Source organism: Dermacentor variabilis, chromosome 5, assembly GCF_050947875.1.
Source record: "Dermacentor variabilis isolate Ectoservices chromosome 5, ASM5094787v1, whole genome shotgun sequence".
Classification (NCBI taxonomy): Eukaryota; Metazoa; Arthropoda; class Arachnida; order Ixodida; family Ixodidae; genus Dermacentor; species Dermacentor variabilis.
Genome location: NC_134572.1, coordinates 6680778 through 6708299, shown reverse-complemented (window position 1 = coordinate 6708299; position 27522 = coordinate 6680778). Strand labels below are relative to the sequence as shown.

The 27522-nt window shown below is 47.1% G+C and overlaps 1 protein-coding gene across 4 annotated transcripts; it reads right to left on the bottom strand.

The window, feature by feature from the left end:
- Window positions 1-397: 397 nt before the first annotated feature.
- On the bottom strand, window positions 398-27159 carry LOC142582214 (uncharacterized). Of its 4 annotated transcripts, XM_075691647.1 has the most exons (4): window positions 26581-27159; window positions 20761-20901; window positions 13105-13216; window positions 400-2363 (listed from the first exon to the last, which is right to left on the bottom strand). In XM_075691647.1, exons 1-4 carry the CDS (start codon window positions 26831-26833, stop codon window positions 2258-2260), a joined length of 612 nt encoding a protein of 203 aa, XP_075547762.1. In that variant the 5' UTR covers window positions 26834-27159; the 3' UTR covers window positions 400-2257. The 4 variants fall into 4 exon arrangements, with proteins under 4 accessions (XP_075547764.1, XP_075547765.1, XP_075547762.1 ...); XM_075691650.1 differs by lacking the exon at window positions 20761-20901 and having other exon boundaries at window positions 399-2363; window positions 26289-27159; XM_075691648.1 differs by lacking the exon at window positions 20761-20901 and having other exon boundaries at window positions 26527-27159.
- Window positions 27160-27522: the final 363 nt, after the last annotated feature.

Genomic DNA, 27522 nt, shown 5'->3' with positions numbered 1-27522 from the left:
TGAAGCAGAGCAAGACAGGATACCAGCGATTTCGGATGTGTGCTTTGTCCTCTTAGTAAGCGACACCACTGCCGACTGTGTCCCCTCTAGAAGTCGCATATTTGTACATGACCTCTGAGCTTGGTACGACGCACCTGTTTGGTCTCAGAGGGGACGATCTGTCGGTATCTGGTGGGAAATCTAGATTCGAATTATCTGTGAGATTAGTCATGTACCCTGATCTTGTTCATGTTGATTCCTTTTGAGACAAATGTTAATGTCCTTGCTAAATTTATGGCGACTCCTCAACTTTTGCAGCTCAGTTCTTTTCTCTGCCCACTGCATGCAGGCAGCAACACGTTCCTGAAGCCTGAAGTCAACGCGCCGCGCGAGAACCGACACACGCCTGCGTCATAAGAAGAAGCAAAGGGAGACGCTGTTAGAATCGAAATTATTATTGTTTTATTGTATTACCACCCGGTTCGGGGCCTATACCCCAGAGTGTATTTGTGCCATTAAATAAAGCATCATCATGAACAACATAAACAAGCCAACAGCATCTAGCTGGAATCGAACTGTACCTCCTCCTTCGAAGACCGCTACGCCTGCGACCATCCCGGCGTTCGGTTCTCTTACGAAATGCCGTTACGACTCCCAGCGCGTTGGCCTTCCGAAGCAGCTGCCTCTGGTCTCCGAAGTGAGGCTGCACGACGAGCTCCAGCCGACCAGGAAGGAGCCACGGGGAGCCCGGGAAGGCGCCGTCGGCCACGTCCCACGCGGCTGCCACTAGCGTCCGCGTCACACTGCGCTGTCGCAGCTCCCAGCCCTTAGCACTGGCGCAACAGTAGTTCCAGACATCAGGCAGCCCAATAGAAGTGTTTGGGCGACCGATGAGCTAACCCGTGAGAGCTTCAAAGACAACGCCTTCACCAAAGCATGTTATGCCGTGCCTGCAGCTTGCGTGACGGATATTTTCGACGCGTCCGCAGCAAGGAGTGGTTGCGAAGGAGCGCCGAACTCGGGCGTGAACTGACGATCGACGGTTTCACCTGGCACTGACGTCGCCGCTGGAGTATGTTGAAAGCGGTTCCCGCCTGTGCAGTCTATATGAAAGAGCCGAGCGCAAAACTCGCACCGTGCACGCAGCGCGAGCCGTTGTCCCGGGCACTCTGCTGTTCCGACGATTTCGAGACAGTGTCCCTAGTGGTGCGACCAATCATTTGTATCGTGACTTTGGCGCCCGCAACCTGTCCTCCATTTGGTGCCTCCAAATGTATAGTTAGAATGCAATAATTACTGGCTCCTAAACGAGTGCTAGTTGCCCCGTTAAAACATGTTTAAGCGTAGATTTGAGAAACAATCGCTCGAAATTCGAAGATTCGTGATAACGTGGCTCGAGCCTCGCAAGGAAACATTTGGAAAACGCGGCAGTCTATCTTTGGATCAGCCAGGATAGAGACTGCGCAGTGTACGTCTGTTAATATTCGAAAATAAATGTAGTTTTCAGCTGTCAGACGCTTATAAAAACACTTAACACTTAAGACATTGGACAAAAAGTAAACGAGACAGAATGGTGTGTGCTTTTTATCAGGTGATGCGCTCGGGAATCCACTCTGTATAGGAAAAAGAATGGCATTTGTTGCGATAGCTGCAGCCTTATGGCCAGGAACGTTCCTTTTCTTCAACTTAATGCATTTATGCCTTTCTATGTGGTAAATGTTGGTCATTTCAGACACCAGCAATCGTACTCGTAAAAGCAGCTGCCAGCCAATCTTGATGTTGTATTTATCAGCGAAGGTGACGGGCCAATGGAAAACAACCCTTTGGGAATTCTCCACCAAATTTACACGGATGGCTGACGACAAATGAAAATGGAGTCGACAACGTTTTTCTTTTCGTTTTTTTTTCTTGCTTTACGTGTTTTACATTCGGCCAACACGTCTGAACTGATGCTGACCCAGTGCACTAGAGGGCGCGAAGGATGCCTGCAGCGTCTTTTCAATTTACACGACGCGCTTGAAGCAGTTGTCCGAGCCCAATAGCGCGTTTAGCTAGCGCACAGCGTGATTGGAACTGCATCTTCGGCCGACGGGCATTTTTCTTAAAAGCATATGGTTGATATCGGTAACCCGTACGAGCTGCCGCAGAAAATTTAAAGCGGGCGGATGGGAAAAAATCGTTTACATGTCGTCTTGGAGTCCTCGAACGAGATTTTAAGAAAGGTGACGCAGTTACAGCACGGTTTCTCGAGAGCTGCGGCGCTGTCCTTGGCCGAGCCTCAGTGTCCGGCGCAGTACACAGCAAGTGCACAGCAGTCCGGGTACGGTCCCGGTCCCCTGGTCCCCAGTTGCCCCTTGCACTTCGGGTCCACGTCCTCGATGCACCTGTCACCAAGGAAAGCCATGTGTTCACACCAGGGCCAGATTAAGAAAAATGGGGTCCCTCGGCTAATGCGCATGCAGACCCCCTTTCTCTATACCACCCCCCCCCCCCCCTGTCGCCTGCTACGCTAGTGGAAATATGCCATGTCTCATTTTAATTCCACCAAATAAAAAAAATGAAGTGGGATCAACGGGATTATTATTATTGTTATTGTTATAAGGAAAACAACAAAACTTGCTTGAAACGCGTGCTGTTGTAATGTGATTAATCTGCATTCTGTTTTCAGCAAAAGCTAGGCGCTAAGGAAAAGTTTAGTGCATTCAAGACGAACAAGAACGTAGAAAACACCACACAGCTCAGATGTCGATCCTTCTGAAGCTAGGCTTTGTTAGCATCACTAAATTTGATCCCGTGAGGAGACGCATGGTTTGATCAAAAAATTGTTTATTAAAATTCAAGCATAATAATAATAATATTTGGTGTTTTACGTGCCAAAACCCCTTTCTGATTATGAGGCACGCCGTAGTGGAGGACTCCGGAAATTTTGACCACCTGGGGTTCTTTAACGTGCACCTAAATCTAAGCACACGGGTGTTTTCGCATTTCGCCACCATCGAAATGCGGCCGCCGTGGCCGGGATTCGATCCCGCGACCTCGTGCTCAGCAGCCCAACACCATAGCCACTGAGCAACCACGGCGGGTTAAAATTCAAGCATCAGACTGCAGTAAACGTTATACACGTTACTCTATAAATATGCAATAGATATATACTATACTTAAGGCAATACAAACACCATAAAAATGCACTAAAATACAGATGAAAATTACCAACTGCAATTACAAAACATCATTTGAAAATATTTTCGTTAAAGGTAAGACAAGCAAGGACGACACCAAATAAGCGTGGCACTATATAAACAACAAAAATACAGTTCTTTATAAGCACGCTAAATTCACAATAACAAACAAGAGACGAACAACGAAGATTTGCATATCTTGAATTACACTGCTCAGCGTTTCATTGGGAACGTGGAGGCTGGGAGGCGACACAACGAACTTATCAGAACTATTCATGTATAGCGCAAACAGTCCTCTTAAAATGCCATCTTTCGCGCCTTCACTTTGGCGAAATCAGATATAGTCTGTTCGAAGGATAGATCGCGGAGGAGGCCACTTTCAATGGACATGATAGCAAGCGAGTTCACCTTGTCGTCAAGGAGGCTTGAACGAAGGCGATTTTTTATCAACAACTTGGAAAGCGATCGTTTGGTCTCACAGTTTGCCACGGGTATGTTTAAGTACGTTCGGAAAGCAATAGAAAGGTTTGGAAACACATCAATAAGCTTTCTTTCGTGCAGCAACTTCATGGTTCCCAGAGGACTCGTGTCCTGGCACACAGAGTTGTGCAGAAAGTCCGCAAACTGAACGATGTCAGTGGAAAATGCTGGCTCCAAATCATTTTTGTAGGTTTTCACCAACTTCTCAGCCTGCTGAGCCAGAGAGGCCTCGCTCCCAACTTCTGTCAGCAATTTTAAGAATCCGAACCTTTCGCAGAGTTCAGTGTAGGCAGCCTTTCGCACTCGCAAAGCAGAGCCTAGACTGTCAAGTACAGTATTGTAGGTCTGTACGATAAACTTTTTTTTTCTACCTTGTAGTGCACTATCGCTTTTTCCGTCCGGGTGCTTACTCAAAACGATGCGTTTGCCCTCATCCTGATAACATTGATTGGTGCTTAGCGTGCGTGCTCTCTCTTCGAAGGTATCAAAGAGAGGTCGCAAAGAATTAACAAAGCATTCTAGGGAGTTCAGCAGGTCTACAGCAGTTGAAATATCTGGGCGTGGTTTCTGAAGTGCTACGCTCGTTTTGTCAAAGCGCTCCAAGATTTCACTCCAGAAAATCGCCATGAATGCAGTCTCTAGTTTTGTCATTTTTTTGAAGAGAGAGTGCGCTTCGTTCCTAGTGTCCCCGTTTTCTTCCTCGTTCTTTGATATAGCTTCAAGGCAACGCAAGACTGCATTTAAATTTTTCAGAATAGCCTTACATGATTCAACGTGTCTTGACCACCTGGTCTCAGATAGACTTTTCAAAACAAGCTGCTGGCCAGTTCCACCCATGCTGTCCAAAAGATACCTCCATCGCTTAGGTGAGGCAGCAAAGAACACATACAGTCTCTGGATTGCAGTGAAAAATTTGACTGCCTCAAGGCAACTGTCAACGCTACACGCGCCAACAAAGTTCAGTCAATGACCAGCACATGTGACGTAGACTTCCAATTCGTTCAGGTGTTTGATTTGAGCTTGCAGTCTGTCGTATTTTCCTGACATATTACTCGCGTTATCATTAGCTTGGCCCCTACAATCATCAATTGAGATACCATTGGGCGTCAAGAGGGACATCACGGTAACGAAAAGATACAAGCATGTATGCGATTCAATTGAAACAAATCCAAGAAAGCGTTCGTACACTTTCCCATTTAAATAGTATCGTAAAACAACTGACAGCTGATCAACGTGAGTAAGGTCTGCAGTGGAATCAACTATTAAAGAGAAGTATTTGCGCGTTTCACTTCGTCAACGAGACGTTCCTTGACTGCCTTTGCCATATGCTCGATAAATTCATCACAAATGGTTTTTGACAGATACGATGGGTGACCTTTTCCTTTGTTCCCGTAGCGTTTGATGTGCTCCTCTAGAAAGGGAGCAAACTTGGCACTGGCCTCAAGCACTCCTATATAATTGCCATTTCTCGGTGAGCCAAAAATCTCCTCACTGTCCCTAAACGCTAGGTTGCGCTCAGCTAGAAGCTTAACGACAACGACTACAACGACTTCAACATCTCTGTCCAGTAAGCGGTCTCAGTGACAAGATGCTTAACCAGCTCCTTGTCAATTGTGCTGCTCGAGTTAGAGCGGGCGAGCCATGCTGCCACGTATAGTTCCGGTGCTCGACGCTATTTTCATGTGCGCAAACCTTTTCTTCTGCTCTTTTCCAATCAGAAAAGCCGTGCGGGGTGAAAGCACTGGGGTTGCTTGAAATCGAAAATAGTTTGCACATCAAACAGTAAACGGAACCTTTGGACTTTGAGTACATTAACCAGTGTCGCTCGTACGCCTCCCCATTTACAGCCTTTCGCACTAAAAGATGAGGTGACATATAGCGTTTCTGAGTTTTGTATTGCTTTTCGAACGACGGAAAATTTTCTGCCCGACTTTGAAAATACAATGCCCTTTTCTCAAGACATACACTCGGAAAGCTGTCAGTAATGACGTCCGGCCACTCAGCAGGGTCACTTCGGAGAATCTCGCAACGTATCACTTGCTGCGGGGGTGTCTGTACTTCTCTGTTGCCGCAATGAGAAGCCGTCTCATTCGTCCTCTCGAGGCACACTTTGTGGGTGGGAGCATGATTACTTGAAGCCAAACTAACAGGAAACAAGTGAGTCGGTTCTTGGAGTGTTGTTTCCTGGCGCTCGTCAGTAGAAGGAGGCTCATCGGGGAGGTTTGACACCTGTTGATCAGCAGTAGTAGAAATCGGGCGTGGCGAACCGGACACCTGGAGCTCTGTGGCAGGGGCCCGGCCGAGTAGCATAGACGTTACTGACTCAGGAACAGGACAAGGTTCGGTTAGCGTCAGTTGCTCAGAAATATGGGCGACCAAGGTTGGCATCGTTTTCACAGTATCCAGACAACCAACCAAGATGAGTCAAATCTTCCTTCCTGCCAGGAAATGGTGATGGAGTTGGCAAGTCCTCCACAAAAGCACAGTCGGTAATATTGGGAGTTTGACACGGACTCTGGATAGAGCGATCATACTGCTCTGCGGAAGCTGCATTCAGTAGGTACTTTGTCATCATTGGTAGCTTCTTTTCACGTTCTTCTCTTTCTAACTTCGCCTTTTGTTTAGACGCACCGCTTTGATGCTTCCGACCGAGCATTTTCGCATGAATGGATGCTAATTGTTCAACGGGCACTTCGTCAGTCCGACACGACCGCAGATGTCCAATGCTGGCCGTCTCGATGACTGGCGCACGCTGCCTGGATGGTCCGTGGCTGGCCGAGAGTGGTGCGTCCCCCGGGAGCTCCTCAGCGGGTGGGCTTATGCAAGCTTAACCGGCGGCTTGGGGCTGAATCTCAGCCCGCGATCAACTTTCTTTTATAGACGTGCGCAGCGTCTGTCTGTTACTAGTGCCAAAACAGGGGTTCACACACGCATAGAGTTCCTTGTACAAATTCCCTCCTTCTCCGTACAAACGCATTCCTTCTCCCGTTCCGGTCTCGTCTTCCTATTGGGTAGGGGCAATCGTCTGTTATGGGAAGCTCTCGATTTTTCTTTCGCCCCGTCGACGCCGAGCGCGAGAACGAAGGGGAGAGGGCGACTCCTAGCGCGGGCGAAGTTACGCGCCCTCCGTCGCCTCTGAGTCATCTTTCTCTACTTCTTTCTGGAAAGTTCGGCGGCCAGTCTGACACTTCTTCCGTCGAGCTCACGCGAGGGCGCGCAGCCACTAGGCAGGAATGGGCCCTAGAGACAGGCCTTTGTGTCCAGCTCTCCAGCTTCCCCCTTCACTCTTCCGCAACCCTAGCCCGAAGAGTGAACATTCCATGCCCCACGGCACGCGGACAGAAGCACGTGTAACGTCTTCTTTCCTTTCCTGCCTAGACTCTGCCATCAGACTCATCATCATCTGCTAGTGGACTCATCCTCCCACGCCCAAATTACCATCAAGGTAAAGAAAAGTCGAATTGGAGGCACTGTTGGGTACTGCAGCACATCCTTTCTATGAGACGAACAGCGGCGGAACTATTTGAGAGGTGGAGGGTAGCGTGGTGGTGACGAGGGGCAAGGGAGATTTAAGTCCTCATCCCACATTACATGTTTTAGCTGTTTCCCCCTTGCTTCTCCTCTCCAGACAGCATTGGACAGACGGGCTAACAGAAAACCACGAAGACTTTTCCAAGCAAACGCACCTCGCTTCGTAAGAAAGCGGGCCCCGCCGAGGTGGCGGGGGATTCCTATTTTTGCAGCTCGACAAGCTCTCCCCAAATGATCAGGCTAAACGCATGCTGTTACATTAGGCGGGGGGCCCCGTCTGCTCGTTCTGGTTTTCTCGCTTCACACATGTCACTCGAAGTTCCGTTGCGCATGGTTCCATATGCGACGCAGGTTAGAATAAATAAGCCCCTTTCTGCTACTACTGTCCGAGGTGAGGCCCTGGGCTGCAGCCCCCTTAGCCACCTCCCCCCCCCCTTAATTCAGCGCTGGTTCACACATGAGTCCGCTGCTTTACGACGGCTTGTGGCCATTGCGAGAACCTGGTAGCCGAGCACGGTCTTAGACCAGTCACAAAGACTACGTTTTAAATTTAGGATGAAATCATTACAGATCAGTTTTATACGTCAGCTCTTCAGTACTACAGTTCGGCTGGTTTCTTAGGACTTACTGCAAGACGAATTGCTCAAAGTATCAAAACAATTTATGCACGGTCATTATTACTGTCGGGATGGCACCCACATAAGCAACCCTCATTTATTTAATCTACTAAAATCATGTTATAAATCCATTATGAACATTAGACAAATAGATAGAGATAATTTATTTGAATGAAGGCATAGAGGTCGGCCTGAGCTAACACGCTCTAGCCTGCTAATCTGCACAGGCGGAGAGGGAACAGGGACATAAAGGTGTCATGAGGGATGATGATGACATATATTTAGACATATTGTTGCTGCAATTTAAGCGCACTGTGCAAACGTCAAAAGAGAATGCGTTCTCTTCGTCAGCCCATTTTAGCGGCGGCACCACTGTTTCTCCATAGTTACCTCTGAGAACTTGCAACCGAACAGGCATCGCGCGTGCTTCAGGGCAAATGGCGATGCATGGCGTCACCGATAAAGCCGCGACAAACAGCGGCCGCCATCGTTCGGCTGACCTTCAAAACATGCAGGTCCACAAGCTTGGGCCAGGAGGATAATGTAGCGATTGCGTTTCAACTCTTTTCCTGCTTGCGCTTGTCATCCGCTACACGCTATCACAAGGTCGTGAGAGGGGGATGATAACAAAGCAGTGGACCCGAGCAAAATGCACTGTCACATTATGCCGACCCGGCCGTTGCTGAGTGGGATCTGAGCAAGGCATTAAGAGTGACGAGCGAGCGGCGGGTCCAATTGGTAGTGGTGCGTGATCAGAAGCAGCACAACAATTCACTGGCGTACCAACTACTTCTCGATATATATATATATATCTATATATATATATATATATATATCGCGAATTACTATTTATAAATGTCGCAGTTTCGCCCGAGAGGCGAAGCATCGATTGCTATAGCAAATAGCAAATTAGTACACAGCATAAGTAAGTACAGTAATTTTACCGGCCGCATAAACTTGTAAGAACTCGCTTAGTAACAAAATTACCAAGCATGGTGTCAGCGCGCACAGGCAAGCACGCACACATCGCACTAAATGACCGCGGACACTCGCGGAGTCAAATCGCTAGCGTGAGGAAGTGCGGCCTATACGCATGCAGTTGCTACCGAAGTACCAACGCACCCCGTACCGCCCGTCCCACCGGTTCTTCGCACGCGACGGAAGATGGCGCGCTTCCTCCCCGCATTCCTCCCTCGCGCACGCGCGATTGAGCCGCGATCGTCGGCTGAGCCTCGCACACTTTCGCTGGCACCTACAGCATACAGCACAAGGCGACAGTGTTATCTCCCTTGGACTTCATACGGAACACAACGTCGAAGGCGACGACAACAGAAATGCGCCTGGAGCGTCCATGTAATTGCTGTCAGAAAAGTAAGTGAAAAGGCCTGGAAATGCTTCTGTCACTTTTGTTTATATTTAACAGATATAGACGTATTTATAAATCACACATGGTGAACTATGGAGGCCCGAAAAATAATTTGAATTTTGATTTATTTTTTGCAGGTGTATAGAATCTCTTAAGAAGATGCAGGAACAAAAGGCAGCGAGTGCCTCAGAGAGTCCCCGGATCCCGCCCAGTAGCAACAGTACAGCACAGGTGAAAAATGGACGTTTGTGATAAGCAAATTTAATAATTAAGCAAGGAATTGTACTTGGTGTTTATGTCTACAGCATAAATTCATCGGTAGTTTCGGTAATAGTATCGCTGAGGTTATACGCAACGAAGTACTATCAACATAAATTACTTGCAATATTCACAACAAAAAAAAAATACAGCAGATGGGTGCGACGATGAATAACTACAACCCGACTTCCCCCCGCGAAGATGTTTCTTTCAAACAGCCGCAATAAACGTTTGAGTTTCTAGTAGTTATATCGCATACATTAAAGGTTACCCGTATATATATATATATGAATGTCCCGTTTAAAACAAGAAATGCTTTGGAGCACTTCTTGTGGGAAATTTTTAGAACTCCAGTAAATCATCAACACTTATGTTACATCGCCATGACATTTCCATAGTTAAGAGACTCAGAAGGGCTAGTTCGTTGCTGGCTTGATGATTTACCATGGCGTCCTTCGTTCCTCCCTGCCCCCACCCGACTCAATTCCCGCTAGATTTGATATTGGTTGAGTTCAGTTCCTCAAGGCAACGGCATAAATCCTTTATTCGCCAAACACATTCATAAAGTTCTAGACCGCTTGCATGAGTAAATTACTCTAAATGTCATAATTAGTCCATGTCGTTGAAGTTTACCTACATGTTGCTCATAACGCGCCCTTTAGTTTTGCCAAATATAAGCAAAATTTCTTGTTTAGTTCTACGAAGACATCGCTCAAACCAAGACGGAACGTGGTATGACGCCTGAAAATGGGGAAAGAAAGACAATGGCATAGTAATTATTTGCCACGATTCTGAGAGGTGCAGGAACGTAAAAATTTTCCCACATATTGCAGTTACCATGCCCCCCATCCTTTTTCCACAATATATATAAACCTGTTGTATCCAACCTTGTTGTGTCCAACAGCTATGTCGGGACATTAGGTAGCATAGATGATAGCGGCCCATATCACGCGCTCTCACACTTGAATAAGATTTTTCTACAAAATCTGTGTTTGATCCAACCGCATTTAACTTCGCACGAATAGTTTCCATAGTGTACCACCAATTTTCGTTAAATTTGACCTTGGCGGCTTTTACAGTTCTGCCAGGGCAATGGTCTCAATTGTTTCCCGCTTGTCAGACACGCTCAAACATTCTGGAGTGCTAGCATACGTAATTTATTGTGAAAGCCCCAATTACACCATCCATTTTGAATTTCACCTCCACATCACCCATTAACCTGTACTTGCAGTCCCCAAACATAACGAAGCTGCCTCCTTTAGTTCAATGAGGACACCATGCGGAACTAGTATATCACGCATGAAAAAATATGAAGAACAAAGGTGAGGGTCCAATAATTGTTCGTAACGCTTCTAAATAAGTAAAAAAAAGTTAAAACTACGCGACACATTGCACTTAAAATGCTGCCTATTTCTTCAATGTATAAAATATCTGAAACACAAAGTTTTCTTGGGACATTATTAATTTGGGAAACCTAGCTATAGTAGCAGCATGATACTTTCGAACACTTGCTTACAATTTCTTTTAACCTTGTAGTTGATCAACACTCATTTACCATCGCAAATAAAGTTGGCGTATTATTCCCCTTATGTTCGTAAAATTTCACCTCAGTTGTAGATGTAATTATGCATCGTAGCCGTCTAAGCTTTACAGCTTTCGAAAAACAGACTGATAACGCTATGGACCACTTGCACACATATTCTGCTAGCGAATGTGCATTTAACTCACCCATTTGGATCATTGCCTGCACATTGGCCATACTGTGCCCCTCATTTCCCCGAAATATATATATATATGTAGATGAACTACGAATCTGTTAGTACATGAAAAAAACGAGTAATTATCCGCAGCATTTGCATTTAAAGCAGGAAAGCGAAAGATTCGCAACGCGTTGCGCTTAAAATTCCCCCTATTTTCAAGGGAATTCAACCATTTTTTGTGCTGTTGTTTTAGGCATGGTATGGTATGGTATGAATAACTTTATTTAGTTCCTGAGGGATCAGTCTGGGACTGATGCGGGCCGCTCCCACGTCGGTACAGAGAAGCCGAGCCCCTCTGCCGTCACACGGGCCCTCTGGACAGCCCTGAGTTGGTCCGCCAGCACTTCACTGTGCAGCATCCGCTGCCACCACTGTTCACCTCGAGAACCATCACCGGCCAACGCCAAGCAGCGCCAAAGCATGTGTTCTAAATCGAGCAAACCCCCACACTTACTACAATAGAGTGGAACCCCGCAGTCCGGATTAATTTTATTCATGATGACCGGGTTAGGGTACGTACGTGTCTGCAGAAGCCTTAATGTAGCCGCCTGTGGCCTATTTAATTTAGAATGTGGCAGGGGGAATGCCCTGCGCCCTAAGTAATAGTGCTTCATGATTTCGTTGTAGGTTAACAGCTGGTCCCTGTACTCAGGAGCGGGAGTCTGGAAATGTGTCTGGAACACATTTCTATTAGCGGCATTCCGACGCCCTTGAACGCTTCAATGAGTAAATTTCTACAAAGGCTGTAATGAACCTAATACTCTTAATTTTAATTTAATAACCTAATATCTCGCTGGCCTATCAGAACATTGCTTCGTACTTCGAAGACACTGTGCCCCAAAAATTTTACCGAGGATACCGGGGAGAAAACTAAATTATATGTATAACGCATAAAAAGTGGTAGAAATCGATTATTCAGTAACTGTTTTCAGAGCTCATAAGCAACCTACACAGTGCAAATTTTCAGTACGCGTCACCAAAAAGTAGCCTTCATTTTTCCAAAATACTAAATATCTGCTTTTCTTCCTCCTGCCGGGAAACATGTAATAGTGCAACTCTTATCTAGAAACCACCTGAAAATTAAACCGTCAAAGTAAGAAGCGACACTTGCCTTTAGAAAAAAATTGGTACTCAAACGGCTCTGCACGTTAGACTAAGGTCATTTTCACGAGCCTATCTACGATAAGTTGTGATAACACAATTGATTTCGACAGTTATGCCTGTAAGAGATTGATTAGACTTTTCATGATGATAACATACTGACAATGCAACACTTTGTAGGCTATCTGTGAACAGAAATAAATAGTTTCAGCATTTGATAATCTTATGATTTCATGCCGTAAGGCACACAATCACTGGGCGCGGCTATTTATGGTGCTTTATCCGAACCTCCCCCTCGCCCGCAGGTTAAATGTAGCAAGCTGATTCGAATACGGACATAGCGGTCCCAAAAAACTGGGCACGATGCAAGTTGCGCAAGCTGACATTTGTTACGGCGGGAACTGCCCAGCGCGAGGCGTTCTCCGTAACGCGAACGTGTATGGCCAATCCCACGCGTCGTTCGCTCCAGGGGGTCCCGAGAAGGCACAAAAAACCCCCGCTGTCCAAGCAGCGGATGCGTAGTAAAGTATTATGCGGTGGCTCTGCCTTTCCCTTATGGCTTCTCTCTCTTTCTCCGTCTTTCTATCAAGAAAGAAAATTCAGCTTCAGCTGTTTTTTGTTGGACTTTCCAGCATGCAGACGAAGGTGGCCGATTTCAAAAAAAAAAAAGCCACCGCGCAAAGCAGTGCACGTGCGCCGCACCACCACTGCGGCCGACAGAGGGCCGCGAAGGGGGACGCAGTACACCTCGCTTTTGTGGTGACTGACGTACTACGGCGCAAGACCTTACGAACTTGTACGGCCAAGGTAACTCAGAGTGTACCGCTGCCCACCTGGCTATATCCCACGTGCCATTGCGGCAAGTCTCGAGCTGGCATGGACGTGTTCTCGAGATGCTGAAGCCTTCGTTGACGAGATGACCGGTTGGGTCCACACATCCGCTTGCTATTGAGAAAAAAGCGAATCATTAATCGACAGTATCTACTACAACACCAAAATTAATGGTGTGAGCAGCGCGACGAACGAGTCTTGGTATAATCTGGCGTAAGGTGCAGCCAATAACAGCACTTTACTCGTCTTTCCAGGTGATTTTTAAAGCGATAGCTCTACTGCTTTAGCCACAAACCCAGAAAACGCCTGGTTCCATAAATCTGACCTTCGAGCTCGGCCGAGATAAAACTGGTACTTAGCCTGCCCCTACTAGCGGCTGCTGTGTACGCCGCGTGAGCGCCCATATCTTAAAAGCCACCTGCGATGTAGACAAAGTGCGCGGTCACGCGGGCATCTTCAAAGTGATCTGCGACGTGCACAAAGTGCGCCGAGCGCTGTTAACTTCGTATGCGTTGTGCTTTCAACGCTTAGTTCGCGCTGAAGCCAGACGCAGCATGAAGGTCAATTCGCTCGCTGCTGCTGCCGCGCCGAGCAGCGCCTGCGTGTTGTGTTGTGGTGCGAGTGTAGATGCGGTAGTTGATTACAGCACCGAGCAGCGACTGTGTCCTAGCAAGCAAAACCGTGGTATTGCTCGACAAACTTGGTTTAACCGCGTTCAACCACGGCATTTCTCTACAGGAGTCTTGTATGAAGAATTACATTATCTAATGGTTGTGGGCAACACAACACGCGCGTTGCTTGCAATTCAGTGATAGCATTAAGAGTTGTGCAGCACGAATGGCAACCTACAATCTGTGCAGCTCTGAATGGCGGAAGTCCAGCGCGCACTCGGTTTGTATGTATAAATTTAGGGCAACACATACACTACACATACACTCCGACATCCTAAACGTAATCTAATACGACAAAAACAACATTATGAGCAAGGAAATTCGTTTCAGATAATAGACAGTTGTAGCATACCGTGATTGCGATCCGTTACCGTGAGGAAGCATCTGCACATGTGCGAGCCATCCTTCCACTGCAGCTGATACGGAGCCTCCATCATCATCATCATCATCATTATCATCATCATCCTGGTTATGCCCACTGCAGGGCAAAGGCCTCTCCCATACTTCTCCAACTACATCGGTCATGTACTAATTGTGGCCATGTTGTCCCAGCAAACTTCTTAATGTCATCCGCCCACATAACATTCTGCCGCCCCCTGCTACGTTTCCCTTTCCTTGGAATCCAGTCCGTAACCCTTAATGACCATCGGTTATCTCCCCTATTCATTATATGTCCTGCCCATGCCCCCCCCCCCAATTTCTTTTTCTTGATTTCAACTAAGATGTCATTAACTCGCGTTTGTTCCCTCACCCAATCAGCTCTTTTCTTATCCCTTAACGTTACACCTATCATTCTTCTTTCCATAGCTCTTTGCGTCGTCCTCAATTTAAGCAGAACCCTTTTCGTAAGCCTCCAGATTTCTGCCCCATACGTGAGTACTGGTAAGACACAGCTGTTATACACTTTTCTCTTGAGGGATAGTGGCAACCTGCTGTTCATGATTTGAGAATGCCTGCAAACGCACCCCAGACCATTCTTATTCTTCTGGTTATTTCAGTCTCATGATCCGGATCCGTGGTCATTACCTGCCCTAAGTATATGTATTCCCTTGCCACTTCCAGTGCCTTGCTACCTATACTGCTGTTCTCTCTTCCCGAGATTGTTAACCATTAATTTAGTTTTTTGCAGATGAATTTTTAGACCCACCCTTCTGCTTTTCCTCTCCAGGTCAGTGAGCATGTATTGCAATTGGTCTCCTGAGGTACTAAGCAAGGCAATATCATCAGCGAATCGCAAGTTGCTAAGGTATTCTCCATCAACTTTCATCCCCAATTCTTCCCACTCCAGGTCTCTGAATACCTCCTGTAAACACGCTGTGAATATCATTGGAGAGATCATATCTCCCTGTCTGACGCCCTTCTTTATTGAGATTTTATTGCTTTCTTTATGGAGGACTACGGTGGCTGTGGAGCCGCTATAGATATCTTTCAGTATTTTTACATATGGCTCATCTACACACTGATTCCGTAATGCCTCCATGACTGCTGAGGTTTCGACTGAATCAAACGCTTTTTCGTAATCAATGAAATCTATATATAAGGGTTGGTTATATTCCGCACATATCTCTATCACCTGATGGATAGTGTGAATATGGTCATTGTTTGAGTAGCCTTTACGGAATCCTGCCTGATCCTTTGGTTGACAAAAGTCTAAGGTGTTCCTGATTATATTTGCGATTACCTTAGTAAATACTTTGTAGGCAACAGACAGTAAGCTGATCGGTCTATAATTTGTCAAGTCTTTGGTGTTTTCTTTCTTATGGATTAGGATTATGCTAGCGTTCTTCCAAGATTCCGGTACGCTCAAGGTCATGAGGCATTGTGTATATAGGGTGGCCAGTCTTTCTATAACAATGTTCCCACCATCCTTCAACAAATCTGCGGTTACGTGATCCTCCCCAGCTGCCTTCACCCTTTGCATAGCTCCCAAGGCGTTCTTTACTTTCAACTTCCTCTAGACTATTCTCTATCAACTTATCGTCGCGGGTGCTACTGGTACTGTATAAATCTCTATAGAACTCCTCAGCCACTTGAACTATCTCACCCATATTAGTAAAGATATTGGCGGCTTTGTCTCTTAACGGATACATCTGATTCTTGCCTATTCCTAGTTTCTTCTTCACTGCTTTTAGGCTTCCTTCGTTCCTGAGAGCCTGTTCAATTCTATCCATATTATAGTTCCTTATGTCCGCTGTCTCACGCTTGTTGATTAACTTAGAAAGTTCTGCCAGTTCTATTCTAGCTGTAGGGTTAGAGGCTTTCATACATTGGCGTTTCTTGATCAGATCTTTCGTCTCCTGCGATAGTTTGCTGGTATCCTGCCTAGCGGAGTTACCCCCGACTTCCATTGCACACTCCTTAATGATGCCCACAAGATTGTCGTTCATTGCTTCAATACTAAGGTCCTCTTCCTGAGTTAAAGTCGAATACCTGTTCTGTAGCTTGATCCGGAATTCCTCTAGTTTCCCTCTTACCGCTAACTCATTGATTGGCTTCTTATGTACCAGTTTCTTCCGTTCCCTCCTCAAGTCTAGGCTAATTCGAGTTCTTACAATCCTATGGTCACTGTAGCGCACCTTGCCGAGCACGTCCACATCTTTTATGATGCCAGGGTCAGCGCAGAGTATGAAGTCTTTCATTTCTAGTCTCGCCATTTGGGCTCCTCCACGTCCACTTTCGGCTAACCCGCTTGCGGAAGAAGGTATTCATTATCCGCATATTATTCTGTTATGCAAACTCTACTAATAACTCTCTCCTGCTATTCCTAGAGCCTATGCCATATTCCCAGTGGCGTAGCAACAGGGGGGGGCGGGGGGCCGTGGGCCCCGGGTGCAAGGGGCCAGTGGGAGGGGGGGGGGGTCATATACCTGAAGAGACCTCTTTTTCCGCCGACTTGACTGGGCGCAAATGGCAAAGAATGCTCCGGTATCCAGTAGCCCGAGCTCATGTACCCGATGCGTTGCGCCGCAGAATTGTCGGCTGCAGCTCTATGAACACCCCATGGAATAATTGCACGAATGTGCGGGCTAAGAAATTTAATTCCCAAAATGGTCGCTTAACTATTCGCCTTAGCGGAATGTTTCATGTGGAGTGTGCCGTGCGTTCATACTGGGAGCAGGAGTCGCTAAACATACAGTAAGGCGTTGAGGCTCTTGGGTCCCTCTTCCGTTCAGAACGCGCAGCGAAGACGAACAAAGACAGCAGGAAGAGGGCGGTCAACGAGCGCACCCGGCGCTCTCGTTTACGGCGAAGCGTTCGTTGAGAGCGACGTTGCATAAGTGCGGCCGTCAAAAGTCGCGAATGGGATTCTCTGGATCGTCTTCAGACTCGGTGCGGCCGAAGAGTTTGGCGGCGTATGACTCGACAGGCTGTATATAGTCGCGGGCGCCGCGACTATCAGCTCGCGTTTACTTCCCGCTCGCTCCGAGAAGCCGCTGCGAAACCTGCCGTTATGTTTCACGCTTTCCTTCTTACCCTCGAAAGTTTCAGAAAACTGTTGTTATTGTGTGACTTCATGTCAAGTACAGTGTCTGCGTCAGCTGCACAGAATTAAAAAAAACGTGCATTTTGTAAGGATACTTCCGGATATTCTATGAAGTTATGTGTCTGTGATTACTAGGAACTCGGTAGCGTGAAAAATATGGCAGGTAAGTAATAACCATATCCTTAATATTCCCCTAATTAGTACTTATAGAGGAAGTACTTCAATTCCAGAATTGAGGATTCAAAGTCACATTATTAACTCAACAAAAACTTCTTAAACGTTTTGGGTGCTACAACCTACAGTACTTTGGCACTGCGGGCGGCGCCTAGTATGGCAGTAGCGAAAGAAATATGAAATAGTGGACCAGTGAGGTTGATCCCTCAACCCTCTCCATTGCGAATGCAGACCAACAGGTTTTGCTGGCACGGGCTTCATCGAGGACCTTTTTTTTTATGGTGACGCCAAGAATCGACACGAAGCGTGCTCTATTATGTTCCCAATCTTTTGGTGGTACCGCAGCTAGGATAATCACGTTTGTGCGTATAGCAGTAAATAAGAACAAGGCTTTATTAATCACAATAAAGAGCAGTAATTGTCATAACATTGGCGCCCGCGCAGCAGGGAGGCAGGTGGCGTTTTCCGTTTTTCTAATATGGTGGGGAGATCAGCGTCACTGAGACACAATTTAATTTTCGTTTTCGTTCAAGGCTGCCCACAGCCAAAATACTGCGGGCCATAGAACCTACGACGATTTTCGTGAAGTTGTTGTTGGGCAAGATATGAATGTCGGCCTTCAATTTTGCAAATTCAATGTTGCCGCTAAAATTGGTCATTAAAACTTTATAATTTTTATTTACTTGTGACGTGAGCCGTATTTGCCACGATGCCGCATTTGTATTGGTTGCCAAGCCTTACAGTCTGACAGAAGATGTGCACATGCGCTTATCACAAGTTATCAGTGCAGCACACTGTGTTATTTGGCGCAGAAAAAAACCAGCGTGTATTGGCCTCGAGCACCACTATGGTATAGCTCCACCACTGGAAAAGCTGGCGTCACCATCGGCGTAACGTGCTATTAGGGATCATGTGGACATAGCGGCCGCGTCGGCAGCTAGCTTCGGGAGCACCGAAGCGAGCTGAAAAGGAAAGTTTAAGTACCCTCGTACGCTGCGGTCCTCATTTATTGGCGGGATTTTCCCGCTTCCAGTGTCTCCTTTACAACGATTGAAAGCACTAGAATAGGTAGTGGCCGCCTTTGAAGGTGCGCAACATGGTAGGCTAAAGCTCGGTGCCGCAGTGCCGGACATACGCAACGGAGCCCGGTGTCAGCCTTATTCATACGTAGCCGCAGGACAAGAAGCTGCGTGAAGCGTGGCTCGCGAAACAAAACCGGCAAACAGTCATCGGCTACAACTCGGGTATGCAGCAAGCACAGACGCGAGCAAGATTTCTGCTTCAGCCCCGGGTCTGCAATGTTTGAAAAACGCGCACTGAGACGCTCGCCCGAGTCCGCTGCCCGACTAATGTCATGACGGTTTGGTCTATGAACTTGCCGATGCTATATATACTGGCAAGTGCACTGGAGTGGGTAGGGAGCGGTAAGAAGCACAAAAAAAAAAGAACGCATGGCATATGGTCATGTTTGTGTTATGAATTAATGCACTGGATTACAAAAAAAAGAAGCAGCGGGAAATCGCACGCTGAGAACACCGATAAACATATAGTGCGACGCAACTCGAGAAATAATATTGAAACGTCCAAGAATTTAGAAAAAAAAATATTGAATCGTCGCGACGTCCGGCACATCAGTCCCCGTAGGCGTCGAAGTCTACAATGAAATTATTTTTGAACAGCTCTGATAGCGCCTACGCAACATTGGTTGCTTGTATACTGTCAAATGCTCATATTCTACAGCCTAAAGCTCATGACACGGTGCGAAAACGCGCACGCGGCGAAAGCGAAACAGTGCGCGGACAAGTATGCAGACGCGCAGTCGGTCGCTGCGAAGCTGTGCGATCGCTGCATTGAGGCTTCATTCCATTACGCTCCATTTAGATATACAAACACTATAAGACCATATTTCACATAGTTTGGTCTCGGCGTTTGCCTACCTTTCACGCAAGAAGCCGGTTCGGGAGACTAAATCGCGGCGACCGCGCACAGTGGCGTTTACTGTACGTATTCGGTAAAGAGATAGCGTCTGTAAACGATTCTGTGCTCTCAGTTTGCCCAAGATTATTATTTAGACAGTAAAAACTTCTCTCGTTTCGAAAGTACTTACAGAAATTTCCGGAAGAACTCCCGCGCGGTGTTTTCAGTGAGCGCTCACAGCAAAACCTATGAGGAGCGCGCCGCGTGATCCCTCATACTACGCCAGCGAGGCGCTTCCGATAGATGGCCACTCCGTAACTCCTCGCCGCCAATAACTGCTGCATTCGCGACCTCTGGGAAAGAAAGCGAAGGAGAGGGGGACCCGGGGGACGTGCGCGGTGTCCAAGGCGGCTGTACTGGTGCTGAAACCCGGAAATTGCCGATATCCTCGCCTTCCTCGACTACACCCGAGGGGGGGGGGGGGTGATGACAGAAGACCTGTGGGCCCCGGGTGCCAGACGACCTAGCTACGCCACTGCATATTCCCCCACTGACTTGTCTCCAGCCTGCTTCTTGCGTACCTTGGCATTGAAGTCGCCCATCAGTATATTGTATTTTGTTTGGCTTTACCCATCGCCGAATCCACGTCTTTATAAAAGCTTTCGACTTCCTGGTCATCATGACTGAATGTAGGGGCGTAGACCTGTGCTACCTTCAATTTGTACCTCTTATTAAGTTTCACAACAAGGCCTGCCACCCTCTCGTTAATGCTATAGAATTCCTGTATGTTACCAGCTATATCCTTATTAATCAGGAATCCGACTCCTAATTCTAGGCTCTCCGCTAAGCCCTGGTACCACAGTACGTGCCCATATTTTAGCACTGTATATGATTCTTTTGTCCTCCTAACCTCACTGAGCCCTATTATAACCCATTTACTACCCTCTAATTCCTCCAATAACACTGCTAGACTCGCCTCATTAGATGACGTTCTAACGTTAAACGTTGCCAGGTTCAGATTCCAACGGCGGCCTGTCCGGAGCCTGTACGGAGCCTCCACGCCGACCTAACTGCACATCCGCGAGTTTTTCCCTTCTTTAATTCTTGACAGAAAACTCACAGAAAAAGAAACTGCCTCAGATTAGGATAGCTTCTACCTCTGGCATGCGAAAGCATGTGCCAAATAAGCAAATAAAGAAGTACTCAGTTATATATGTTATCGGAAGTGGACTGAAGACCGCCCTAATTACTAATTTTCATAGCCTATACGGTTTCCAACCAGTGATAGGTGGATACGAAAAAAAGAAGCTTGTCCATGGCATTCCCATTAAAAAGGCAACCGTTGGTCGTTTACATAAACAGAAAGTATGAGGAATTGTTTTAGCAAACGTGAAAGGCACAGCTCAACTCACGGGTTAAGGCACCGGTGTGCTGCCATGGCAGAAAGCGGCTTTCACTTCTCCCAAATACGATGGCAAGGAAAACGGTTGCCAAGCACAGCAGCCTCGTAGTCATCGCCGATAAGGGGAACTTCACCGCTCCGGGAAGAAAGACTGTAATTGGTGCAAGTTGCACAATGTACACGGACACGCACGTGTAAGCTGCTCACATTCGTGTTTGAATTAACCTCGAATCAAAGCCAAGTGGAGGGCCTTTCTTTTATTTTTTCTTACAAGCGTTATCTCTGAAAAAAATGTTTGTCCCACATTTGGGACTAAGAAGATACTGTGGGGCTCGCACTAGCGTGCAACTAAGTGTATCAGCGGTCAGCCCGAAATGAGTTCGCTGGATGACAGGGGGAAGTTGTGGAGCTGTGCGCCTCTCTAATATCTTTCTTCTAGTTGTGAAAAGCGCCGAATATTTATCCACTTAAAAACGAAACATCGTTTATGTGCTGGAAACTTTAGAGGAAGGATATTCTGCCAGTAGTGCCTCTTCAAACAATTAGGCTGACGGCCTCACCAGCGGAACTCGTGAAAATATCATGTATCTGATCACACGTTATCAGATATAAAGCGCCTCTAGCTGCTAAATGGGCTTACTCATACCGCTGAGCGATAAGTGGTTGAAAAAGAGTTACGATGAAAGGTAACAGCGTTTCTCACCTTGAAAACAGCGACAGCTAACTTCTTCTTCTCTTACATGTTTCGGCTTGCCCAAAGTTGTTAGCATATAAATTCGAATGCACGAACTCGTAAGATGAACAAAACGTATCTGTAGTTTGCGTGTGCCGCCAACAAGGAAAATAACAGGGATTGAAGGCTGTCGCGTGACGTAGCTGTTTGTGTGAGCGGATGGGGGCCACGCCCAGACACCGACACTTTGAGCGACGAAACGGGCCGCCGCGCGAACAGGTCGCTCATTCTTGTCGCTCGGTTCTGGAAACCTAGAATTCATCGCCCGGAAGTGCTATGAGCGATTAGCCAATAGCGCGACGCCGGGACTGGATGTACTACATCCACAGAACGCCGATAGGTACAGGAGCCCAAATCTTTAACTGGCGTGCGCGAGCGGCGACTTTACCGTGCGTCAGCGCCGTATGACGGGGCGCGGCTGGAAAGAGTCTGAGGCTAGGCGCATGCGGACAAAGCGCGCTCAGCTGGGCCCATCGTCTGCTAAGCTGTTTCCAGCCTCGCCCCGTCATACGGCGCCGACGCACGGAAAAGTCGCCGCTCGCGCACACCAGTTAAAGATTTGGGCGCCTGTACATCAGTCAAGCACTACCGATTGTCGCACGGAGCTAGCAAATGATTAAATTTTGATACGCGCAAGGCTAAGAACCTACTGCAAGACCTTTAGAAATATCTTACGCTGCTCTTTAAAGTAAAACACATCGACTTGAAATAATGAATCACGGTCACGCCAGCTTCAGCGCCTATTTGCTGCCCTCATACCGGCAACACCTTGCGAGACGTCTCTCAAAGTCGTCGTTCGCGAGTGGCTTGTAGGCGACGTGCGAACGCGAAAGCCCTGGCGCCGCTTGCCGCAGGCGAGATTGCTCGCACTTGATGCTTTCCGGAAAACGCTATGGCCTTTCCCGTTCACCCCTCCGCACCGCTATTATTCGGCATCAACGAGGCGAACCCGAGCGCACTTCTTGAACATGTGCGCGTCGTGTGCCTTACATAACTAGTATACTATCTCAAGATGGCGGCGCTCTGGCGAGGCGACCAACAGCGGCGTGCAAGATGCCTGCTTGCGCCTGCAGCAACGCACGTACCTCTCGCGACCAGCCGACACGGCTGAGCACGCGCCTCGAACGCCGGATCTCTCCCGTCTGCTCTTTCGTTTTTTTCGTCTGTGATCTTAATGGTTCTCGAACACCCGCCGTGGTTGCTCAGTGGCTATGGTGTTGGGCTGCTGAGCACGAGGTCGCGGGATCGAATCCCAGTCACGGCGGCCGCATTTCGATGGGGGCGAAAACACCCGTGTACTTAGATTTAGGCGCACGTTAAAGAACCCCAGGTGGTCGAAATTTCCGGAGTCCCCCACTACGGCGTGCCTCATTATCAGAAAGTGGTTTTGGCACGTAAAACCCCATAACTTAATTTAATGGTTCTCGAACGGCCGCATGTGCCGGCGGCACCAGCACACACTGCAGTCAGCAGCCCGTCATCGATATAGATATTTTTTATGTTAAAATTATGTACGAAAGTATGCGCGACGTGCCACGCACACCCTTCTAAGTGCCAACGAATAATTCTTGTTCAGTGAGGTTACTTTAATAGATTCGTATCTCTGGGCATCTTCGTAAAAAAACGGGCGCTTGCACTTAAATTACCTCGGAGGCCTCAGCTGCAGAGCTACGCATTTTTCCAGCTTACTGGCTATTGCACGCAAGCGTGAAGTTGTCGATAACTGTGGCTGAAGTTCTAGCGACAACGTCAGTTTTTCTATGCTCCTTAGCAACGTTCTTATGCAGCAATGTTCTTTTTTTTTGCATTTGTGAGATAATAATTATGTGTTTTGAAAGAAAGTCGCATTCTCGCACCTTGTGCAATATCTAGCGTAAGAATTAACATTTTCGTAAGAACAAGATAACACGATTTCACAATAAGACAATTTCACGATAACACAATAACCTATTCAATTTAGTAAATAATCATTATAGCTTACTTTCACTGAAATTCCATTGTTCACTTCGCCGCAGGACTCTAGAGTAACGTATAAGCCTAGAAAATCGCTTCCTCTCCTCCTCACAATCTGCCAACATGCTTATTTTTCTTTTGCTTCACCGAAAGGACCAATCAAGACAAATTTTTGTTACCTGCATCAGAACGGACTACTGACGACACACCTTGGTTAAATGTGGAACTAGAGTTCTTTTCACGCAAGAACGCGCCACCGGGGCAGGCTTTGCTCCAGCCTTCTAGATTGCATATTCAAAGCACGAGCTCGTTGCACTACTTTCGAAACACGCGCTGCCGCTGTTTGCGCGGCTTCGAGTGGAAGCGGAAAGTGGGGCACGTGGCGGCTCGGGGGTCCCTTGTTCAGCCCTTGCAAATTATACGGTTGCAGACCAAAGCAAGTGACTAAACGTCGTTGTGAATGATGAATTAAGTTGAACAAATGCCATTAGAGAAGTCGGATTGTATCCGCCTCTCTGGTAATTAAGCTCCATAAGGTCGCTTATCTTAGTCTTGACATGGGCTGTCGGAGGTATCCAGTTTTCGCACAAGTTGTGAGGTGGCGCCTGAAATGCTGGGAAAGGCGGGCGCGTAGCACGCGACCTTGGCTGTAGAAAAAAAAAACGCTATTCGTCTGGTCCTTGTTTTGTATTTTTGAAGGCGCCTAGTGTACGTGATCATCATCGCCATCGTGATTTATTTTCTTCCTCTAGGGGGCACCGTAGCCCAACGAACCAAGTAAGAATGCAAGGAGTTGCTTATTCAACACATCGCATGCAGCCAGCGTAGACTGAGTTTCTGTACATAGAAACTTGCTGGTTGCCGAGCCATGTGTAATTAAACAAAAGGAGTAATTGCTAGCGAGGGATATTTGAGACAAACAACAACGTAAATACCGATAAAAACTGAGAAGAACCAGAAGCTGGTAACGAAAATGTAGTTCTTTTTTATATATAGTACCATTACATATATACAGTAGTCTTTCGTTAAGAGGAAGCTTTAGCTCGGGCCCAACTCCGACGCGGCCTATTCAAATACATGTAAAACGCAATAACGTTTTTATGAGATAACCCCTGGACCGATTTTGATGAAATTTGTCGCATTTGAAAGAGAAAGTTAAATTCTAGTGACTGTTGGAAGCGGAATTTCAATTTAGGGCTTGAATTTTCTTAAAACGATTTTCAAATATTTGACCGTTTGAAAAAAATAGAAGCACGAAGTTTATAAATTCATAGCTCTGCATCAAGAACCGATATCGCGGTTCTGTAAACGGCATCCATTAGATCATTCAAAGGGGACAAATTCAATATGTCATTTTACATCTTACGTGAATTTGTTACGTTGGTTACAACGGTTTTGCAAAAGTTGTATTTCTCTATTATTAAATTTTTTTATATTCATGTGTAACATATCAATTTTGTCCGCTTTAGATGTACTATTAGATGCAATTCACAGAATTGTATTATCATTTTTAGTGGTTAAGTTACAGAGTTGTAAACTTGATAGTTTCGTTTTTTGAAAATTTTCCCGATTTTTGCCAATTTTTAACAAAAAATTGACAATCTAACTCGAAAATTCGAAACCAACAGTCACTAGATTTTAAGTTTGTCTTTTAAATGCAACAAACCTCGTCAAATTTTGTGCAGTGGTTGACGAGAAAAACGAATTCTCCTTTTACATGTATTTAGATAGGAGCACTTGAGCTAAAGCTTCCTCTTAAATCGACTCCGGTTCATTGGATTTTTCGATTAATTTGCTCAAGACTGAAGGTTCCGGCCAGCGTCCATGCATTTTTTCTATGGGCCCAAGCATCCGTTATTTCGTTTCCTAAACTTGCACTTCGTTGACTAATTCGAACTAGACCAGCCAGCATGCACGCACCTGATCGCTATGATGACCCCAACAGCGACTGGCGCTCTCGGCAGAGCTTAGAGGACAGCGAATGCGTTGAACACATGGCATCTACCGTCGAAAGCACCCATTTGTTGCCTGCCCTAGCAAGATTTTTTAAGCAATGCGGGTAGCTCACAATGCTCGATCAAGGCATTTATTTAACCGATTATAACGCGCACCTCTTTTTCCACAATAAATTTGATCCGAAAACCGCCTTCGCGGCATTTTATGCTTTTCTGCATAACAATACTTTATCGCCGCGAAGCTGACTTTTAACAAGCCGCCGCTGTACAACGTAACTTAGATCCTTGCCTATTCTTCTTCTTCTTCTTTAACAAATAGGGTGCGCGTTAGATTTCTACTTTGCTTTGGAACTTTAATATTATCTCTACTTCAGTTTTCTCCTTTGGACACATAGATACCAGCCACGCGTTAATTCGGGTGGCTTGTTAGAATCGCTAAATACGGCCGAATATATCACCTGTGTGTTTCTATGTTTTTTTCTGCCTATTGTTTAATTTGACCCACCGAATAATTCGATCAATTTAGTCGGGTCGAATTAACAGAAGTCTACTGTATGTATATATGGTTGTATCCGAGCACACACACTTTGAAGGAAAACGAGACGGGAACGTCCATATTGCCGCAATGAGATTTCTAGCAAATTGAAGTCGCTGCTCGGACAGGTCTTCCACCCCCTCCCCCTATACTAAGTGAACGATGTGTCGTCGCAGCTGGCCGCTATTATAAACTTCTTAATAAGAATTCACGCTCACGAGCTTGGGGCCCTTATTGCCGGCACGGCTACGGACCCTATAAGCAATATCATCGCCTCCTTTAGGGCAACATATCGTTTTATATTTCGTATTAAGCCTAGCAGCAATTGGTTCAAAAGGTTATTGTGCCTTTAAAGCACTTACCTTCATCAATGCGCAAGTGAAATGTTGAATTGGCAAGATGTCGATTCTTGGACATTTTCGCCACTTACGGTACAATTATCCTGCGCTGTCACCTAAACGCAAGCTGGAGTACCTGCTGTTGCCTCAAGTGAACGGGCCACAGGTAACCGACACGAACTGCGAATCACGAGAAGCAGCAGTATAAGGGAGTCGCAATTCGGACTCGCACTGTCGAACCACCTGGCTACTCGCTTCGAACCTGATATAGTACGTCCCGCGCTTTCACAGGATGGGCCGTTTCCTTGGTATCCACCTCCCGGCACGGGCCACCGGCGGGTGTTCTGAAGCTCTCCCAGCGAGACTCCGGAGCCAACCGGGAAGCCACCCGATGAAACAGGGAATGGCGCTTTGCACGTCCACCACGTCCGTCGTCCCCGGAAGCCAGTGGCATCGTTCCGTTGTGCACGCTGTGCTGTTGCGGCTCTCGGCCCATCAACGCCAGCGCAGAGAAAAATTGCCAGTGGCTTAGCTCGGCTATGCCAGGCTATACGTAGCAGGCATAGCATGGTTAGCCTTGGTTAATCGTGATTGCAAATCCAGGTTAGTTTGGTTGTCCCGCTATGTTGCGGCGTTAGCCAGTCGTTCGGCGCACTGTTTTTCTGTTTCCTGGGCGATTCGCTTCCTCTTCATCTCGTTCCGATGTCGATTCCAGGCCTCCTCCTGCTTATCAGAATTGTCGTCGTCCGTACTGCCGCCTCAACTGTGGTTGCGGCGCACGTGAGCTCTCCTTTACAATCCTCCGACATGTTATCAGGCGTGCGACGCAGCTGGCGAAGCGAGCGGTGGCAAGCGCAACGACGAGGAACGCGGTGTGACGTCCTACCAAACGGCGGCGGCGGAAAGGCGCGGTGCTGCACAGCAGCGGAACACCTGTGGCTCGGTGCTACTACTGGCGCATGTGCAGTGGTGACTAGAGAGCGAAAGAGAGAGAAATATCCGCGGCGAGGCGCACGTTATGACGTCATGTGCCTCATCTGAGCACCGCCACAGCGAAATCGCAAGTTCACGGCCAGTAACCTTTTCGCTTGAAAATTCGAGCAGCTGACGAAAGCGGCGGTCAGCAACAGCCGTCCGGCAGATGGCGCGATGCCCGGTATGTTAGAGTGCGTCAGTGAAAAGGCCTCTTGCCAGACGCGTTCCGCTAGGCTTAGTGTTGATTCGGAAGACAAGGCGTGCTGTCTGCGCCCAACTGTCG